Source organism: Pan troglodytes, chromosome 3 (assembly GCF_028858775.2).
Source record: "Pan troglodytes isolate AG18354 chromosome 3, NHGRI_mPanTro3-v2.0_pri, whole genome shotgun sequence".
Classification (NCBI taxonomy): Eukaryota; Metazoa; Chordata; class Mammalia; order Primates; family Hominidae; genus Pan; species Pan troglodytes.
The window spans coordinates 61,822,101-61,842,741 of record NC_072401.2 but is presented as its reverse complement, the minus strand read 5'-3'; the positions used below and the strand labels follow the sequence as shown (position 1 = coordinate 61,842,741).

At 34.9% G+C, this 20,641-nt stretch overlaps 1 protein-coding gene across 1 annotated transcript in view; it reads right to left on the bottom strand.

The window, feature by feature from the left end:
- TMPRSS11F (transmembrane serine protease 11F) overlaps positions 1-20,641 on the bottom strand; it is a 140,965-nt gene that overhangs the window by 74,465 nt on the left and 45,859 nt on the right. The window contains exon 2 of the mRNA XM_054683055.2: positions 13,924-14,003. Within this exon, the coding sequence (XP_054539030.1) occupies positions 13,924-13,934 (11 nt within the window). The 5' untranslated portion in view covers positions 13,935-14,003. The remainder of the gene's footprint in view (positions 1-13,923; positions 14,004-20,641) is intronic.

Genomic DNA, 20,641 nt, shown 5'->3' with positions numbered 1-20,641 from the left:
AATTTGACAATTCTTTCCAAGTTTAACTGTATATTTTCAGCAAGAATAAACTATCAATCACAAAATGTGAGTCCTTCAGCTTTTTATTGTTTTTCAAAATTATTTTGGCTTTTCTAGGTCATTTGCTTTTAAATATCAACTCTAGAATTGTTTCTTTCTTTCTCAAAAAAAAAAAACCCTACAATTATAAAACTTAGAAAATACAGAAGAAAATATTTTTGACCTTGAAGTAGAAAATATTTCTTACCTTAAAGTAGAAAATATTTTGTAGATAGGAAATATACACGTATTAGAATGGCAACAGTTTTTGTTTTTTTCCCAAGGGAAAATAACTAGAATATTCATACATTGGTGTTGGGAATGCAAAATGGTACCTCCACTTTAGAAACTGGTTTGGCAGTTTGAAATGAAGTTAAACATTAAAAAATGCACAGATAAATGGAAGGACATTCCATGTTCATAGACTGAAAAGATGAATATTGTTAAAATGCCCATACTACCCAAAGCAATCTACAGGTTCAATGCAATCCTGTCAAAATCTCAATGGCGCTTTTCACAGAAATAAAAAAAAATTCCTAAAATTCATCTGGACTCACACAAGACCCCAAAAAGGCAAAGCAATTTTGAGCAAGAACAACAATGCTAGAGGTACCACACTCCCTGATTTCATAGTATACTACAAAGCCATAGTAATCAAAACAATATGGCATTGGCATAAAATCAGACATATAGACCAATGCAACAGAAGAGAGAGCCCAGAAATAAACTCATGCATCTATGCCAACTGATATTTGACAAGGGTACCAAGAATACACAATGTATAAAAGATAGTGTCCTCAATAAAGAGTATTAGGGAAACTAAACATCCACATGCAGAAGAATAAAATTGGGCCCTATTTCACACCTTTCATAAAAATCAACTTGAAATGGATTGAAAATTTAAATATAAAACTGAAACATTAAAACTCTTAGAAGAGGCCGGGCGCGGTGGCTCACGCCTGTAATCCCAGCACTTTGGGAGGCCGAGGCGGGCGGATCACGAGGTCAGGAGATCGAGACCATCCTGGCTAACACGGTGAAACCCCGTCTCTACTAAAAATACAAAAAAATTAGCCGGGCGTGGTAGCGGGCGCCTGTAGTCCCAGCTACTCGGGAGGCTGAGGCAGGAGAATGGCGTGAACCCGGGAGGCGGAGCTGGCAGTGAGCCAAGATCGCGCCACTGCACTCCAGCCTGGGCGACAGAGCGAGACTCCGTCTCAAAAAAAAAAAAAAAAAAAAAAACAAAACTCTTAGAAGAAAACATAGGGACCAAGCTTCTAGATATTAGACTTGGCAATGATTATTGGATATGACATGACACCAAAAGCAAAGGCAGCAAAAGCAAAAACAGACAAGGGGATTACATCAAACTAAAAAGCTTCTGCACAGTCAAGGAATCAATTAACAAATTAAAAGGCGGTCTACCAAATGAGAGAAAATATTTGCAAGCCATGTATTTGATAAAAAGTTAATATCCAAAGTTTATAAGGAACTCCTACAACTCAATAGCAAAAGACCAAATAATCTAGTTTAAAAATGGACAAATTGGCCAGGCGCGGTGGCTCACGCTTGTAATCTCAGCACTTTGGGAGGCCGAGTGGGGCGGATCACGAGGTCAGGAGATCGAGACCATCCGGGCTAACACGGTGAAACCCCGTCTCTACTAAAAATACAGAAAATTAGCTGGGTGAGGTGGCAGGTGCCTGTAGTCCCAGCTGCTCGGGGGGCTGAGGCAGGAGAATGGCATGAACCCTGGGTGGCAGAGCCTGCAGTGAGCCGAGATCCGGCCACTGCACTCCAGCCTGGGTGACAGAGCGAGACTCCGTCTCAAAAAAAAAAAAAAAAAAAAAAAATGGACAAATGACCTGAATAGACATTCCATCAAAGAAGACACACAAATGGACAACAGGTTTATGAGACAGTGAACAACATTCCTAATTATCAGGAAAATGCAAGTCAAAACAACAATGAGATATCACCTCACACCTGTTAGGATGGTTGTTAGGTTGAATAGAAAGTTGGGTGTCTCCACTGAGAAACCCTTTGGGCTAGGGTTGGCTCCAAGTTCTCAACTGTCAATTCACTGAATTATAAAAATAGCTATTAATTACCATTGATACTTCAGCAAAAACCCCTTAAAACACATTCCTACATATATTTCACACCCAGGTAGTTAGTCTCAATCATGATACTTCCATCTCTGTGGCTAAGGGCTATTCAAAAATGGACATGCAGTTCAACTCTGGCCAGTGATATGTGAGAGATAGTTGGGAAATTGTTGAGAAATACTTCTTTTCTTCTAAAATAAGTCAAACTGAGAGATAACTCCTTATTGTTTTCTCTGAATATTGTTGTGTCCCAATGTGACACCTGAGACTGCTACAACTCTATGAGAAGCAAGCTGTAAGAGAAACTAACCTGAGGACAATGTGGACTCACAAAGAATACCAAAGTAGAAAGACAGAAATAACCAGGGTCTCATATCACACATTTGAGGGGCTGGATCAAATGCCACTGAGAACAGCCCAGCTTTTGATATTACTATTATATTAAATAATAATTTTTCATATTGTTAACACCAACCAGTGTGAGGCTGAAGTTTTAATTAATCACAATTGAAAACACCCAAATGAATACACATACTTAAACATTAATTCCCATAGCCTCAAGAATCTTCCAAAAATATGGAAGGCTTTTTATCTGAAACTTCAAGAAAGGTTTTAATTCAAACTGTATTATGACACAATTTTGGACAGTTCAAACAAGGACTTTTGTATTACACGTATACAAAAACATTTTTTTAAAAATGCTATAACTCACCAAAGAGAGAAACTTCCTGTATATTTTATGCAATTTAAAGCACCCATTACATATGCTTCATATACTAATTACAATATATTTCTAGCAATTCTTTGATAACAGGTCTTTAGTCATATGCTTGGTAAGTAATTCTGAGATTTCTTAATTCATTCAAAAAATACTTATTGAAAATTTTTGCTGGCTGAAGGTGAAATGGTTAACCATACATACTCAAGGAGTTTATAGGCTAGGGGGAAATACAAATATTAAAAAATGTATATGTAAACAATTAACATAATAAAAAATGGTAACAAAAATGAAAGGTGCTCTTATATGTCTACAACAAGGAAATCTTATCTAGAGTAAGGGGTCAGGGAAGGTTCCTCTGAGAACATTTAAATGAAGACCTGAAGGATCATCTAATTAGGGTGAAAGCAAAAGAATGAGTTGCACGTCTCACATTTTTAAATCAAAAGCTAGAAATAATTAAGCTTAATGAAAAAGTCATGTTGAAAGGTAAGACCGGCTGAAAGCTAGGCCTCTTGTACCAAACAGCCAAGTTATGCAAAGAAAAAGTTGTTTGAGTAAATTAAAAGTGTTATTCCAGTGAATAAACAAATGATAAGAAAGTAGAACAGATTTATTGCTGATACGGAGTAAGTTTTGTGGGCTGGATAGAAGATCAAACCAGCCACACACAACGTGTGTTAAGGCCATAGCCTAATCCAAAGCAAGGCCCTAACTCTCTTTAATTCTTTTATTCTATAAAAGCTGAGAGAGGTGAGGAAGCTGCACAGAAAAATTCTGAAGCAAGCAGAAGTTAGTTCATGAGATTTAAGGAAAGAAACCATTTTCATAACATAAGAGTGCAAGGCAAAGCAGCAAGTGTTGATGTAGAAGCTTCAGCAAGTTATCCAGAAGATTACTTAAGATCCCTGATAAAGGTGGGTAAACTAAATAACAGATTTTCAGTGTAGGCAACTTTCATAGCTAGAGAGGACAAGTCAATGCCTAGCTTCAAATACCAGCTGACTCTCTTGTTAGGAGCTAATACAGTTGGTGACTTGAGGTTGAAGCCGATGCTCCTTTCCATTCCAAAAATTCTAGGGCCCTTAAGAATTATGCTAAATCCACTTTGCCTGTGCTCTATAGATAGAAGAACAAAGCCTGATGACAGCACATCTGTTTACAGCATGGTTTACCAAATATTTTAAGTCCACCGTTGAGACTTATTGCTCCAAAAAAAAGAGATTCCTTTCAAAATATTACTGCTCATAGACAATGCATATCGGGTCACCCCAGAGCTCTGAAGGAGATCAATGTTGTTTTCAAGCCTGCTAACGGGAGTCTATTCTGCAGTCCACGGATCAAGGAGAAATTATGACTTTCAAGTACTGTTATTTAAGACATACATTGATAAGGCTATATCTCTCATAGTAGTAACTGAAAGCCTTCTGGAAAGGATTTACCATTCTAGATGCCACTAAGAACATCTGTGATTTATGGAGGGAAGGTCAAAATATCAAAATTAACAGGAATTTGGAAGAAGTTGATTCCAACTCTCATGGATAATTTTGAGGGGTTCAAAACTTTAGTGCAGGAAGTAACTGCAGATGTAATGGAAAAAGCAAGATAACTAGATTTAGAAGTGGAACCTGAAGACATGACTCAAATGCTGCAATCTCATGATAAAACTTGAACAGATGAAGAGTTGCTTCTTATGGATCAACAAAGAAAGTGGTTTTTTGAGATAGAAACTATTCCTGGTGAAATGTTTTCATATCAACACTGTTGATATGAAAAGAAAGGATTTGGAATAATACATATGCTTAGCTGATAAAGCAGTGGCAGAGTTTCAGAGGACTGACTCCAACTTTGAAAGAAGTTCTGCTCTGAGTAAAATGCTGTCAAACAGCATCACATGCTACAGAGAAATCTTTATTGAAAGAGTCAATTTATGAAACAAGCTTCATTGTCTTATTTTAAGAAATTGTCACAGCACATCAGCTTTCAGCAATCACCACCATGATCAGTTAGCAGCCATGAATATTAAGGCAAGACCCTCACCAGCATAAAGATTATGACTCACTGAAGTCTCCAATGATTGTTAGCATTTTTTCATCAATAGAGTATTTTTCATTAAGGTATGTGCCTCTTTTAGATATAAGTTTTTGCACATTTAATAGACCACAGTATAGTGTAAACATAACTTTTACATGCACTAGGAAATATAAAAAATTTGTGGCACTCACTATTGTGATATTCACTTTATTGCAGTGGTCTGAAATAGAACCTGCAATATCTTCAGGGTGTGCATGTATTAAGTCTCAACTCCCCTTCTATATGACCCACCCAGTTGACTGGATCCATACTTCTTAGGTCTATTCTTTTTTTAGTTCTATGAGATATCTCAATGGCTTCTCAATTAATTCTGTTTTTTAAAACTCAAGTTCAATTGTTTCAACCAAAATAATTTTAACCACCCACATCTAACAGCCCATAAAATGTTTCTTAAGGACTCAAATTCTGTCACTTGTGACTGAGTATGCGAAAACACCTAAGGAGACAAAAACAGAATTAAAATAGTGACTGAAAAAGAATTCATAAAGTGTCCAGTACACTCTCTTCTGAAAAATATATTACTTGTAGATGTTGAATATTTTTGGTATGCTATTCCTAGAAATAATTCAATATTTTGTCTCCTATTCAAAGTTATATTAATTGTAATACATTTGAATTTATAATAAACACCAGTTCTATTTTATTTTATATATATAACATGGAGGCTAAACAGAATGTGCTATGGCTATGCAGTTTCTGACAAAATAAGTAACTAAATACATTAAAAAAAATTTTAAAACACAGTTGTTTTCAATAAGCAGCCAACATTCTTCACTTAGCTTCCTGTATGATTGATTTAAATATTTGTATTTCAGTGGTATTTTGCAATCCAGTTCAGGGGGAGGAGCTATGATGAAGATATAATTGTCCTAGAGAGATGTGATCAACAATGTTCACAGCTAATATAATCTGCATATTAAATAAACAAAATTAACATGTCCCAGAATCTGCCTGTCACATTTCTAAAGGGCCATGTGTGAAAGAGTTAATCGGTATGTTACAGTGCTGCATACGAAGACCTTTGAGAGCTTCTCATTCTTGGAATGCTCCCTTCTAATGCCAAGTGGCCTTATCATTGCCCAATCAACTCAAAAAACAACCCAAATGCTATTTCTTAAGATTTATAATTTTTAAATAACCACTTTTTTTATTTTTGAAGATTTGAGTATTAAGTGATTCATTAAGACCTAATTAATTGTTATAATAAAATCACCTAATTCTCAAGATGTTTAAAAAGATATACCATATAGTATGGGATAACACAGAATAATTACATTTTAACTGTTGAGCTTTAAAAGAAAAATACCTTACAAACTGTGTGTATAGTTAAAACAATGTAAGTATTAAACTTTGTGTAAAAATACCTAAAATTCTATTATTGAATTTCATATTCTGATAGACCCTACTTTTATTTTGATAAGTAGATCAATAGAAATTTACTTCTCTATTTGCATGAAAATCCATTAATTTATTATAGTACTGTATCTGGCTACAGATAAAATTCTGAAAAATAATTACAGCCAGGAAAAAAAGCTTATTTCATAGTTGTATGAATGATAATACCAATATTTCATTAAGTATACCGAGGGATTTGGAATCTAGCTTTCATGTATTTTCTCCTATGCAGTTAAACATTATAAATGAAACAATAGTTTTCTCAACATTAGCATATGAATCAAAGAACATGCAATTCTAATAGGTAGATTCCATCCTAAATAATGTTTATGTCATTTATTCTAATGCATAGATAACACATAATTCAAGCAGATAAACCACTATCAGGCATCTATCTAGAACAACTCCTAATACATGCCTGTTGAATGAAAAACTTCATCTTACTTAACATTTATTAAATTACTTCCAGAAAGGCAATCATGAATATAGAACACTTTATTTTTATTAGTTTAGACATATGCACATTAATGCTGCCTGAATTCCTAATCCACTTTAAAAAATGTTTTTGAGGGAATGTTAGAATGACGCTTTAGTCTGAACTCCAACTTACCATTATCAGAAATAATACCTACTTCAGTTTGTTCAAGTTGGGAAGTGAGGTAAGAACATAGTCACAGTTGCCTTTACTATGTTCCTTGATAATGAACTGCAAGTCTATCTTAGCCATCCAAATTTCCAGATAATGCTCTAAGAGAGTCAGAGTAAATAAAGCCCCACAATACAAAAGAAGACAGCAGCTAATAATCCATTATCTTCTGTTGCCACAGTTTCGTTATAAGTAATGTTTCACATTCTTCTAAAAGCTGCTGTCAGTAGGAGAAATATGGTAGCTAAGCAGCTAAATGAATTAAAATGAGAAGAAATGAATGGTTTTGGCAGTTTTGAAGAAGTAGTACACTGACTAAATTCTTGCTGCTCTTATTAGATCAAAAAGTAAAGAACACAAGAGCAGTCCTAAGCAAGAATTAGTTGCCCAAAAAGAATAAATCATGAACGTCAAGAAATCTAAGTCTATGTCATCTAAAGAGGACACATTCCTTGAGTTAACTTTACTGAAAAAGATTCTGCTCATTCTGTGAAAAAGTGAAGGTACTCGTCTCAACCATTTTTACCTGATAATATCCGAAGAGCCCAACCACAATATCCCATGAGTTAATATTTTTTAAAGTGATACGATATACAAGCTATGAAACAAAATAAATTGATCTTTCCTTTACCTAGCAGAAATCATGGCCAAGTACCATCCAAAGCAACTGAAGTTTGAGATTGGAAATTAAAGTATAATCTGGGCCTACTAACCACCACAAAGCAAGACGATTATGGAAAATGAATGATAAAAGGGAGGGGAAGGTAGGCAGTAGGGCCACAGTGGGACAGGAAATGTCCCACTGATTTGCTAGAGAGGAGAGATAGATGATACTGCTGACGTGGTTTCAAGGTGGTGTCTATGCTAATATGGCAAACCCAATCCTTAACAAGACAAGCCTCTACAATCTATTCAAGTCTATACATATGACTGAAATAATGAATTCAGTGTTAAAGATAGGAGTATCACAAATAACTTATATTTAATCTATTTTTAAAAACCTTTATCAAGGTCGGGCACGGTGGCTCATGCCTGTAATCCTAGCACTCTGGGAGGCGGAGGCAGGTAGATCCCCTGAGGCCAGGAGTTTGAAACCATCCTGGCCAATATGGCGAAACCCCATCTCTACTAAAAATACAAAAATTAGCCAGGTGCGGTGGTGCACACCTGTAATCCCAGCTACTCGGGAATCTAAAGCAGGAGAATCACTTGAACCCGAGTGGCGGAGGTTGCAATGAGCCGAGATTGCACCACTGCACTCCAGCCTGGGCGACAGAGTGAGACTCTGTCTTAAAAAAAAAAAAACCAAAAAAAAAAACCAAAAAAAAACCCCCCAAAAAACCCCCCAAAAAAAACAAAAAAAAAAAACCTTTATCAAGATAAAGCTGTAGGGGCCAAGGGCATGGTGCCTCACACCTATAATCCCAGCACTTTTGAGCTCAGGAGCTCAAGAAAACCCCGTCTCTACCAAAAATACAAAAATTTAGCTGTGCATTGGGGTGCGCCTGTGGTCCCAGCTACTCTGGAGGCTGAGGTGGGAGAACTGGAGAATTATCGTTTGAGCCTGGGAGGCAGAGGTTGCAGTGAGCAGCGATCACAACAGAGCAAAACCCCGGCGACCAAGCGGAAACTTCAGCTTTAAAGAAAAAGATGAAGCTGTAGGTTATTTTAGTTTTTATTGATTCATTGATTCTTTTGTTATTTGACATCAATGTATTGCACTAAAGGCCTCATTCATTTGGGGTCCTTCTGCCTGTTCAGATTTATTTGCCTAATTATAAAAAGAAGCAGTGCAAAGCAAATACAACAATCTGTCAGTGGGCATAAGAGTAGTAGATATAAGAGTTAAGGCTGTTGTTTGGCACCTTGTAGATCAAACGATTAACTAGATTTTGTTTTTTTCTTTTTGTTTACAATAGTATCTAGACACACCCTACACTCTGTTTCGCACTGAGTTGTTTTGTTTTGTTTTGTTTTTCTATTTTCAGAAGTGAATGCTTGCCAACTTGTTTTTATCTTATCTTACCTGTTGGAATGTGTCTTCAAAGTAGTTTGACATTCTAAGTATCTAAACCAGCATTTTTTTTTTTTTTTTACATAGTACAAAAGACTTTTCAATCCTTGATACTTAGTTTTGAGAATCATGCATTGGGAATGCTGCATTGGTCATTCCATATATTATATTCTACAAAAAATAAAACAAGACCAGGAAAAGACTTCATAAACTTGAACCATATGAAATTGCCTGTATTCAATGGTTTTTTTAACTTACAAACAGGGCAATTTCATATGGTTCCCACTTGTAGATTATACTGTATATTTTTATAGTTATATTTTAAATTATTTTATATAAAGTACTGAATATGTGGGCTGCTCCCATCACCTGATAATAATGCTATATAAATTGTTGAATTCTTCAAAATACTCTACATTCAAATTTTGAGCAGTAACCAATCAATTATAAAATTTTCTAAATTTTGCAAAAAAAATAAAGACAAGTTAATAATACATTTTAAATAATGGCCAACTACAGAAAATTAGTTAAGAGTCAAAGTTTAGTCATATATGATACTGGAAGAAAATATAATACACAGAATCTGAAATAGTAAATGCAAACATCTCTGATATGAGTTTGAATTGAGTTTTGAACCTGGATTTTGAATATGAATGTTCCTGAAATGCTAAGTTGACTGTGCTTCATAATAAATAATGAACTATTATAATGCTTGTACGATCCAAGGGTATAAAAACTTTCTTGCTATTTGTCCCTAAATATTCATTCACTACCCTAACACACCCAATCACACACTCCAAAGACACAATATCCTTTTTTAAAGACTACTGCAAATACCTGCTTAAAGCAACACAGACTTATCTTCTTGGTCAAGATACTGGTTTCCATGCTGTCTTCCTACATTTGTTTTATAGTGTTAAGAGGTCCTGCTTAGATCTTCCCAAGACTTCTTTAAGTGCAATGGGAAGCTATGCCAGTATTTAATGTTTTCAAAATGCATTTCAGAAATTTAGCCTTCATTTTCCTACAGATAAACAAAAATAGGCAGTAAAATGTTATCATATAAACTGGAGATCTACTTTTTAAAAAGCTAGCCATTAAAGAAATAAAGTGAATTAGCAACATTTTTTGGAAAAAGTACAAAATATTTACTTCATACTTATCAAAGTCATAATTCATATATATTTGCTTAATTATTTATCACGTTTCCTCCTCTTCCTCCTATGGTGTTATAAACACCATAAAAGTAAGGATTCTGTTTGTTTTATTCATATATGTCTGTATGTGTGTATTTGTTTATATGCATCTGATATGTGTATATACACACAGGATATATACAAACACATATGTCTACATAGAATATATGTAGATATATACATATGTGTATAATGTGCTACTAGCATACTATAAGCTAAATTAAGTATTTGTTGTATTAATGAATAAATGAAACTTTAAAATCTAGTCTATAAGCATCTATCTGATGTTTTTATCTCTTCAACAATAAATCTCCATCAGCACCACAACTTAAGTTTACTTAAAGTACACTGTCTCTAGTTTTCAGCTTTTTACTTACTTTCTGAATTACTGAATCTTACATATCTCACAGGCCTTCTTTGAGAAGATATGTAAGATATGTGCATACATAGATACATAATAAACGGTAAAACTTGAAATTTTCATTTACTCCTCACCTTTCCTCTTTTCTCAGTATCTGTTCTTTGGTTTTAGCCATATGAAATCATAAGTCAATGTACAAATGTTGAGAGTCTGCAATGGGACAGGCAATGTGTTTGGCACTAGCAATAAAGGGAGGGAGCTCTCTGAGCAGAGAAATATAAATGAAAACAAATTAGCATACAAATAGAAGAGTGCCAATAGAAGTATACACAATGTGTTACATATGTTTGAAGAGAGGATGGCTGTACTTCAGGAACAATTAAGATGTGAAGGTATGAGAAAAATTTCACAGTAACTTTGTTATATCTTGAAGGAAGACCATGGGGTCTCACTAAATGTCAGGAGGAACATTCATTGTAGGCAGACGAAACAACAAATACCTAGGCAGTCTCTCTGCCACGCCCTTCATTTAGTTCTGCAAAAAGTGACAGTAGCACCATCAAGCTGCACTGGTCCACTCCAATGGTTCTAAATTGCATTATCATTTTTTCCTCTTGCTTAAATCAACTTTTATTATGTAGTATGGAAATTTAACCTGGTGCAAAAGGCCCTTCATAGTCAGAATGATCACTTCAGCTTTATCTGACAACTTCCAACATCTATTTGTGAGTGTATCTCAAGTCTCATGACTCTTGCAAGGGCTATGTTCTCTCAACCCAGAATACCGTCTTTCTCCTACTACTAATTCTGCTTGCTTTTAAAAACTAAACACAGTTATTACGTATTCAAAGAAGCTTTTATGAAATTGAATGTGCACCCCTGTAGCAGCATGTCAGTACTTGTTTTTTCGCATTGATCACAACGTGCCATCAGAATGTGGCTTATTGATTTGCCTCATCACAAAGGTCTCAACTTGTTGATAACTATCTCTCTTATCTCTGCCTCACTTGCAGAGGGCACCAAATACAGGGACCGATGAAAAAAACTTGAATAACCTACAATGTGGGATACTTTAAATAGTTCTCTAGTGCCTTAAGAATGTTAATGTGTTCTCCATATTAACTAGCTATTAACTCTTTGAAATCATAGAATTAAGCATTCAAAAGGACTTCAGGGCTATCTAACCCAGTGTATTAAAAAATATTTTTGACCATGACCCACAGTTAGAAATGTTCAACATCATGGCCTGGTACACATACTTGTATGTGTACTGTCTATATATGAATCTGAATCTGAATCATATATCCATAATACAATATTTACACTAATACTTAAGATACAGAAAAAATAAAATTAATACAAATCTTATTTTATTACTATTTAAATACACCAACAACAAATGAACAATACCAAAATAAACCAAAGAATAAACCAATAAACCAAAAATTGCTTTTAGCTATCCACAAATATTACTTCAAGGCCCATTAATGGTAACAACCTCACCCCTCATTCATTTACTTATAAACCTTCCCCACATTTCACAGATAAAAGTGAGGTCTTGAGAAGTACCAGACAAAAGAGTTCAAAGTTCGATCTTGAACACATCTAAATGATGGTACTCTTTCTACTTTACCAAAATGAGAAAGACAGGGCTTTTGCTAAGAAGCCATAGTCTATCTGACTAATTCATTCTTTGAGACTAGATCCCTTGGGCAAAATACCTTTACTAATGAATTCAATAAATCCACTGTCTAAGCTTCTTATCTTTATACACAAGATATATTTTTTGACAGAATATTTGTTTTAAAAGCAGATCTGATTTGAAATCTAATTAGCAAGAATATTTTAAATCCTCCAAGTAATAAATGTTTGAGATGATGGATATGCTTATTACTCTGATCTGATCACTATATATTACATGTACTGAAATAGTGCTATGTACCCCATAAATATGTACAATTATTATATGTCAACTTAATAATAAAACAAAAAAATCCTCAGAACTCTAATAAACTCTGGATCAAAGCTGATGAGGCTTCAATATAGAAATTTCATGTTGTAATGATATTTTCAGGGTGGAAAAGTGAGTGTTTAGAGATGATGCCATAAGTTGGGAAGAGAAGAATCAGGCTGATAAAAAACACTTACTGAAGAATTCTGAAATAAATTAGAATAAGAGAACTCCAAATTTTTCTAATTTTTTAAAGAAATTTTTAGCATATTATATTTATATGAATGTTAGTTAAATATAAAAGTTTTTTCTACTGTACGTTTTGTCTTATTCTGTCTTTATCTTGATAAATAAGAAATATACTTTGTTGTATTTAGTAAGAAGTACAGATAATATGCTATATCATGCTATCATGATGGGTTTATATGGGAGATTTATGCATGAAATGGAAGTCTTCCTTAGGCTTATGCTGTCATTTGAAAGTAAATTAGGGAGGGCAGGAACACTCATCATTTAAGAGTGCCAGAGCCTACAGGCTTTAAGTATTTAGGTTAATTGAAGACAAAATCAAATGACTGAACAATTAAAATTATCACAAAATCATGATTAAGTTGGAAACATCAGTCAGTGCAGAACGTGGGAAATTTGTGTCTGTAGAAAGATCGAGAACCTTTTTAAGAAACAAGGCTAGACTTAGTACAAGTTTGAATGAAATCATCCATCAAATATCAATTATTCCTTTCGAAGTCTATAAAACAATAGCCTGAATATTACCTAAACATAAATATATAATACAAATTTATTTACCTTAAATTCAACAATTGATCAATTATTTTGGAGTTCAATTATGATGATACAAAGTCTAGATTTTGTTAATTTGATAATTTTTCACATATGAGTATTTTAATTTTAATCATTTCACTCATACAAAATAACCTATCATAGTTTCTATTAGAGTTAAATAAAAATTCTAGTAGACTCTTCTCTTAAATTTATATTTAATTTTCCCAGAATATACATCAATAAGCAACATATGATAAAAATGTATACCATACTATGGAACATGGAAAAGTAACTAAATGGGCTATATTAAACACTTTATTCTTTGAAGTGTAGGTTTTTCTAAATGTTTTAAATATTAATATAGTTAACTTATTACCTCACATCATTTCTATTTCTTTTATTTAGAAACAAAAAACACCACATTGGCCTCTGTTGTTCAAAAAAATTCTGATATTTAAAAACAACAACAATAAAACTTTAATATAAAATACAATAACACACATTAAAACTCTAATGTTTAAATCAATCTCCACCAGCCAACATCTGTACTACCTGTCTCAGGAATTGTAAACCCCTGTCCCCACTGATAACCTTTACTGAGAAAAGCTGAATACTTACGCGTACATCATGAACCCAGGACTGGGGCAGCTTCTATTCAGTCACCATCTGATCTGTATCAGCAGGTTAGGACTTGGAGGCTGCAAAATAATGACAGTCACGGGCAACAAGAAAGGAAACAAGTTTGACAGGTTTAGTGAGTGAGGTATGCAGTCTTCTAGCCTGATAAGAACAAGAACATGATCAATTTTGTGCCAACTGGCTCCACACAGTGAAGTAATTGTCAATATCCGCATAGAGAAGCTCCAAGTAGTAGAGGGCTCAGAATGTGCAACTTGTGATGATTCAGAAGACCACACTTTTCCAGTTGGGGAAGTATGATAAGCATTGAGGTGTGGCCCCAGTTTCCTTTCCAAAAAAAAAAAAAAACCAACAAAACAAAACACACTAGAGCACACTGATGGCACTTCTTATTTGTTCATTAGAAATGTTCAGTCTCTTCCCTTTGAGGGAATAACAAGGGGTAGCAGAGCGGAGAAGACCTGAGTTATGAACCAGGGCACCTGTCTCAGCCATTATTCAGCTTATTGGGACTTACTTTCCTCCTAAGGAAAATGGCAGGACTGTATTAGCTTTTCTTAATACTGTCCATTTTAGCTCTAAATATAATAGAACGTATTGAAACAATTTATTTACCCCAAAAAAGGCAGAAAAGGAAGGTAAACATCAAAAGCAAAAACGTATTTTCTTCTTTCTTATTATTAGGAATAACTTTGTCCATCTTAGTGGTATGAATTCCCAGTATTTACAAACCGTCCCTTTAAATACTTTCATATATCTATAGAGACTTTAGTATAAATACATGAACTTCTTATAAAGATCAGAAAAGTTACAAAATAGAAATTACAATTTTAAGAGCTATTAAGGCTCAGAGTCAAAGGATATTAAAGAAAAATGATAAATTTTTACTTTGGTTGTACAGAATATCTTCATCTAAAATGCTAAAAATGCAATGTGCCTCTAATTGTAATACTTTCATTATAATGCTCTGCAAAGGTATTAAAAGGAACTATATTTTCCAAAACATTTGACAAATGAAAAAAATGAAACAGATTGTCAGTTTGTATAAACACCAACAATATGACAGAAGACATATGATAATACAATTTTGAGTAGAACTAAAAATGTCTAAATAAGTAGTTAATAAAATTTACCAGTCAGTTCACACTGAAAACTATAACTTCATTTAGCAAAAGTAACTTTCATCTTTGGAGCATTACTTTTTTTCAAAAGTAAAAAATTCCAAAATCTAATAAAAAGGTGCTAGAAAAATTATATTTGTTTAGTATATAAATATAACTGATTATTTTCATTTTTATATAGTATATGTAGTAGTATTTGTGCTAATTTGAAATTAACATTGTGTAAATATTCTTTTTAAATGGTTTTCATGTTTACATTTAAGCATTTCACATTAATAATAAACTAATATTTTATAATCCTTATTTGTTAAAATTCATAAATATATTCTCAGCCTCTTACATTAGTAAATAATAATACAGCAGACAATAAGCTCTGTGGCTTAACTGAGGGAAATTAGGCTTTACAAGAAACATGTCCAAGTAATTACAAGCAAGTCCAGCAATCAGCTTTGAGGATTCTGGATTAAAACATGTGGTATGTATAGATTTATTCTCTCAAGAAAATCAGTGTTTTCATATTGAATCACAGGACATGGTGGGGGGAACTTAGGAGATACAGCAATATTTACTTTAACCATGTTTAAAAAGTTAAAGATTACAGTAGAAGCTGTTTTATGTTTAATGGCTCAAAAATAGAGATTTAATTGTCTCCCATCGGAATATTTTCTGTTTGGCCATTCTTTCAAATGATCTTTTATTTGAATAGTTTTAAAGTTTGTGTTTATTGGTTTTTATTTTCCCCCTCTTTCAGCTTTCAGTAACTACGTAAAATAACTCATTTTTTTCTCTGACATAATAGCTTTACCACAGTGGGGTGACAGTATACCAGGCTACTAGATAAGATGCCTGGGTTCAGTTTCTGGCACTGGCATGAATTACCTTTGTGAAAATAGGAATGTTCTTAACCTTTCTACATCTCAGATCCTCCCTCTATAATATGGAGATAATATTTGTCTCTAATTTAAAGGGGATAATAAATGTAAAGGACTTAAAATAGTATCTGTCCCATATTAATGTCCTTAGCACAGCTAGGTACTTTATTTTTTCTCACCCTTTTTTTTTGTGATTAGCACTATATTGCTAATTGTTCTCAATAGACTTCAAAAGTGGTATTTTCTAAACTCTTCTGTCTATATGGCTCTCTTTTCAACAATATATTGTCTCAAGTTCTTTGCTTCAATTGTGATAAATAGGAGGAAGGGTATTAAGATGAATAATTAGAAGCACTTCACACTTGCCTCCTCCACTAAAAGTACCAAAATTAGTGAGTAATCACACTTTGAATAGGTCAAAAAACATGAGAATTTAACAGAAAAGTAACAGGGAATACCAAAAGCAAGAAGAGGGGAGTGAAGATGACCTGCTCTGCCATTGCTGGCTAAGAGCCAAGAGACTCCCCAATACAGGGAAATGGTGAGAGACACTCAGAGGTCCAAATGTCTACCGTGGACTTTGGCAATCCTTGCCACAGCCCCTCAACCCTATAAGCCTTTAAACTAACATAGGGAGCTGCTGAGAGATTGTGTGACAACAGTACCCCAAGATGAAGCCCAAACTGGATTCCACAAATTCCTGGATACCTAAGCAGCTACCACAAGGTGCCATTTTAGAGCCCTACCCCCAAACAACTATGCGCTGTCCTAGAGCCCAGTGGTGCTGGGACTGAGGTGCAAGAGAAGCAGCAGCAGTTGCCCCTGTGGCACAGGCAGAAGCAATCATGGCATAATGCACATAGGGCTAAGATGCAAGTGAGGTGCCAGCTACCACAGCAGGGCCTGAGGAGTGGGCACTGTGGGGGCTAAGGCATAAGTAGTGCACAGATTCCCACCCACTAGCATAGGCTGCTATCACTGAAGGTGGCACTGCCTCTGCCAGTGGCAGGGCAGCAGCACATCCACTGCCACTCCTCACTTGAGCATCCTCCCAATGGCCTAAGGATTGCCCTGGCATTGCCTACCATAGCCTATACAATCACAAACCAAAAAACAAGCCCACCCCACCTGGATTCAACACCCTGCTACATGCCAGAGCACACAGTATGGAAAACAGAGAATTACCCAGCCCAATACTGTTGGCACCTGAATACTCTTCTCAAGGGTCTGAGATTAAGCCTATCTACCTGCCACTACCACCATAGCTGACACCTACCTGCAGGCACCACCTGCAGGCCTGGAGATTGACTCATCCAGTTCATTGCAGCCACCACCAACACCAGTTCACACTGCCTAGGACCTAAGTGGTTGTCCTGCCACTGCCATCACCCACATCACATCAGCTGCACAGAAGCCTAAGAACCTGCCCACTTGACAAGCCCACTGTAGCAAAAATCAGCATCTAAGTAAGCTACCAAAAGGCCCAAAAATCAGCCTTCCTGGAACCAATGGTACCAGTGTATGCCACCGTGGGGCCCAAGAACAGGTACATTTAGCCCACCATTGCCACCACTGGGGCCCAAAGACTGGCCTACCTGTGCCAGTCTCCAAATATCTGCACCACAGCTTCATTAATAACATCACTTTAAACCACCAAGAAAATAACAGATACCACTGACAATATTTACAGCCAAATAAATCATACAGAGACTACACTAATGGACACACCGAGAATCAAGGCCAAAGTGCCTGAGTTATCAACACCATAGATTCAACCTCAGGAAAAAGTGCCCTCTATGACAGCAAATTCAAGATATTCAAAGAAACAACTGTTACATCAATGTGCAGACATCAATGTTAGACCACAGAAAACATGAAAAAGCAAGGGAATGTGTATTAGTCTGTTCTCATGCTGCAATAAAGACATACCCAAGACTGGGTAATTTATAAAGGAAAGAAGTTTAATGGACTCATAGTTCCACGTGGCTGGGAAAGCCTCACAATCATGGCAGAAGGCAAAGGAGAAGCAAAGGCACATCTTGTCTTACATGGTGGCAGGCAAGAGAGAGGTCATGCAGGGGAACTCCCCTTTATAAAACCATCAGATCTCATGAGACTTACTCACTATCACGAGAACAGCACAGGAAAGACCTGCTCCCATGATTCAATTACCTCCCACCAGGTCCCTCCCAAAACACATGGGAATTGTGGGAGCTACAATTCAAGATGAGATTTGGGTGGGGACACAGCCAAACCATATCAGAATATGACACCTTCAAAAGAACACAACAATTCTCCAGCAAAGGATACCAATTAAAAAATAATTCATGAAATCCCAGGCACAAAATAAATTTGATTCTAAAAATGCTCAGTAAGTCACAAGAAAATTCCAAAAGTAATGGAAAGAAATCAGAAAAACAATTCAGGATGTGACTGAGAAATTTACCAAAGAGATAGATATCATACAAAAAGAATCAGACATATTTTGGGACTGAAGAACAGCAATAGACTAGATCAAACAGAAAAATCTCAGACTTTGAAGACAGGTCTTTTGAAATATCCCAGACAGACAAAAATAAAGAACAAAATAAAAAAGAATGAGCAAAGCCTTAGTGTCCTATGGGACACCATAAAATGACAAAATATTTGAATTATCAGAGTCCCAGAAGGTGAAGAGAAAACAAAAGTGTTTGAAAACCTGTTTAACAAAATAATAGATGAAAACTTCCCAAGTCTAGCAAGAAATATAGACAGCTGAAATAGAGGAGGTGCTGAAATCACCAAACAGATACAATGCAAAAAGGATTTCTGCATTACACATTATACTCAAAAGGTCTAAAGTCAAATAGATAAATCTAAAAACAGCAGAAAAAAAAAAGTATCTAGTCACCTATAAAGGAACTCCCAGCAGACTAACAATGAATTTCTCAGCAGGAACTTTACAGGCCAGGAGAGAATGGGATGATATGTTGAAAGTGTTAAAAAAAAAAAATACACCCTGCCACCCAAAAATACTATATCCAGCAAAATTATCCTTCATAAATGGAGAAATAGTCTTTCCCAGACAAGCAAAATCTGAGAGAATTCATCACCACTAGCTGTTCCTACAAGAAATGCTCAAGGTAGCCCTAAAGCTGTAAGCAAAAGGATGGCATTTACTATCACGAGCCCACATGAGAATATAACACTCACTGATAAAGCAAATACAAAAATGAGAGAGAAAAAGAGCTAAAATGGTACCATTACAGAAAACCACCAAGTCACAATGACAATAGGAGAAAAAGAGAGGAACAAAAAATACACAAAACAACCTGAAAACAACACTATGATATAAACAAAACCAGACATATCAATGATAGCCTTGAATGTAAATAAATTAAATTTTCAAAGATACAGACAACAGATAAAAAACCATGACCCAAATATATACTGCTTATAAGAAACACACTCTACCTCTGAGAAACTGATAAAGCACTAAATCCAGGGAGAGGATTTAGCAATTCTAAATATATATGTGCCCAACACTGGAGCACCCATATTCATAAAGTGGGATTTATCCTAGGGATGCAAGAATGGTTTAAAATACATAAATCAATAAATATATCACATCAACAGAAAATAAACATAATTCATCACATCAACAGAAGGACAAAATCCAAAACCATATTATCAGTCTCAATAGACACAGTAAAAGCATTTGATACAATTCAACATCCCTTCATGATAAAAGCTCTCAACAAACTAGGCTTAAAAGGAACAAACCTCAAAATAATAAAGGCCATATATGACAAACTGACAGCTAACATTATATTGAATGGAAAAAAAAGTTGAAAGTCTTTCTTCTGAGAACTCGAATAAGACAAGGGGGTCCACTTTTACTGCTCCTATTCAGCACAGTAATGGAAGTCCTAGTCAGAGCAATCAGAAAAAAGAAAGAAAGAAAAGATAATCAAATTGGAAAAGAGGAAGTCAAATTGTCTCTCATTGCAGATGACATGAGTTTATATTTAGAAAAACCAAAAGTCTTTACCAAAAAACTCTTAGATCTGACATGCAAATTCAATGAAGTAGGATACAAAGTCAACATACCAAAATCAGAAGTGTTTCTATACACCAATAATGAAATAGCCAAAAAAGAAATGAAGAACACAATCCAATTTACAATAACTACAAGAAAATATAATACATAGAAATAAATTTAACCAAGGAATGGAAAGAGCTTTGTAAGAAAAACTACAAAATACTCATGAGAGAAATCAAAGAGGACACAAACAAACCAAAAGACACTCTATTCTCATGGACTGGAAGAATTAATATCTTTAAAATGACCATACTGCCGAAAGCAATATACAGATTCAATATGATTTCTATCAAAATACTAACATCATTTTTCACAGAAATAGAAAAAAGAATCCTAGCACCCTCCTCAATAAATGGTGCTGGAAAAATTAGATATCCATGTGCAAAAGAATAAAACTGGACCCCATCCTTCACCATGTACAAAAATTAACTTGTAATGGATTAAAGACTTAAACATAAAACCCAAAGCTATAAATCTACCAAAAGAAAACATTGGGAAAACATTTTGTGACATCGATCTGGAAAAAACTTTATGGCTAAGACCTTAAAAGCATTGAGAACTAAAACAAAAATAGACAAATGGGAATATATTAAATTAAAAAGCCTCTGTACTGCAAAGGAAAC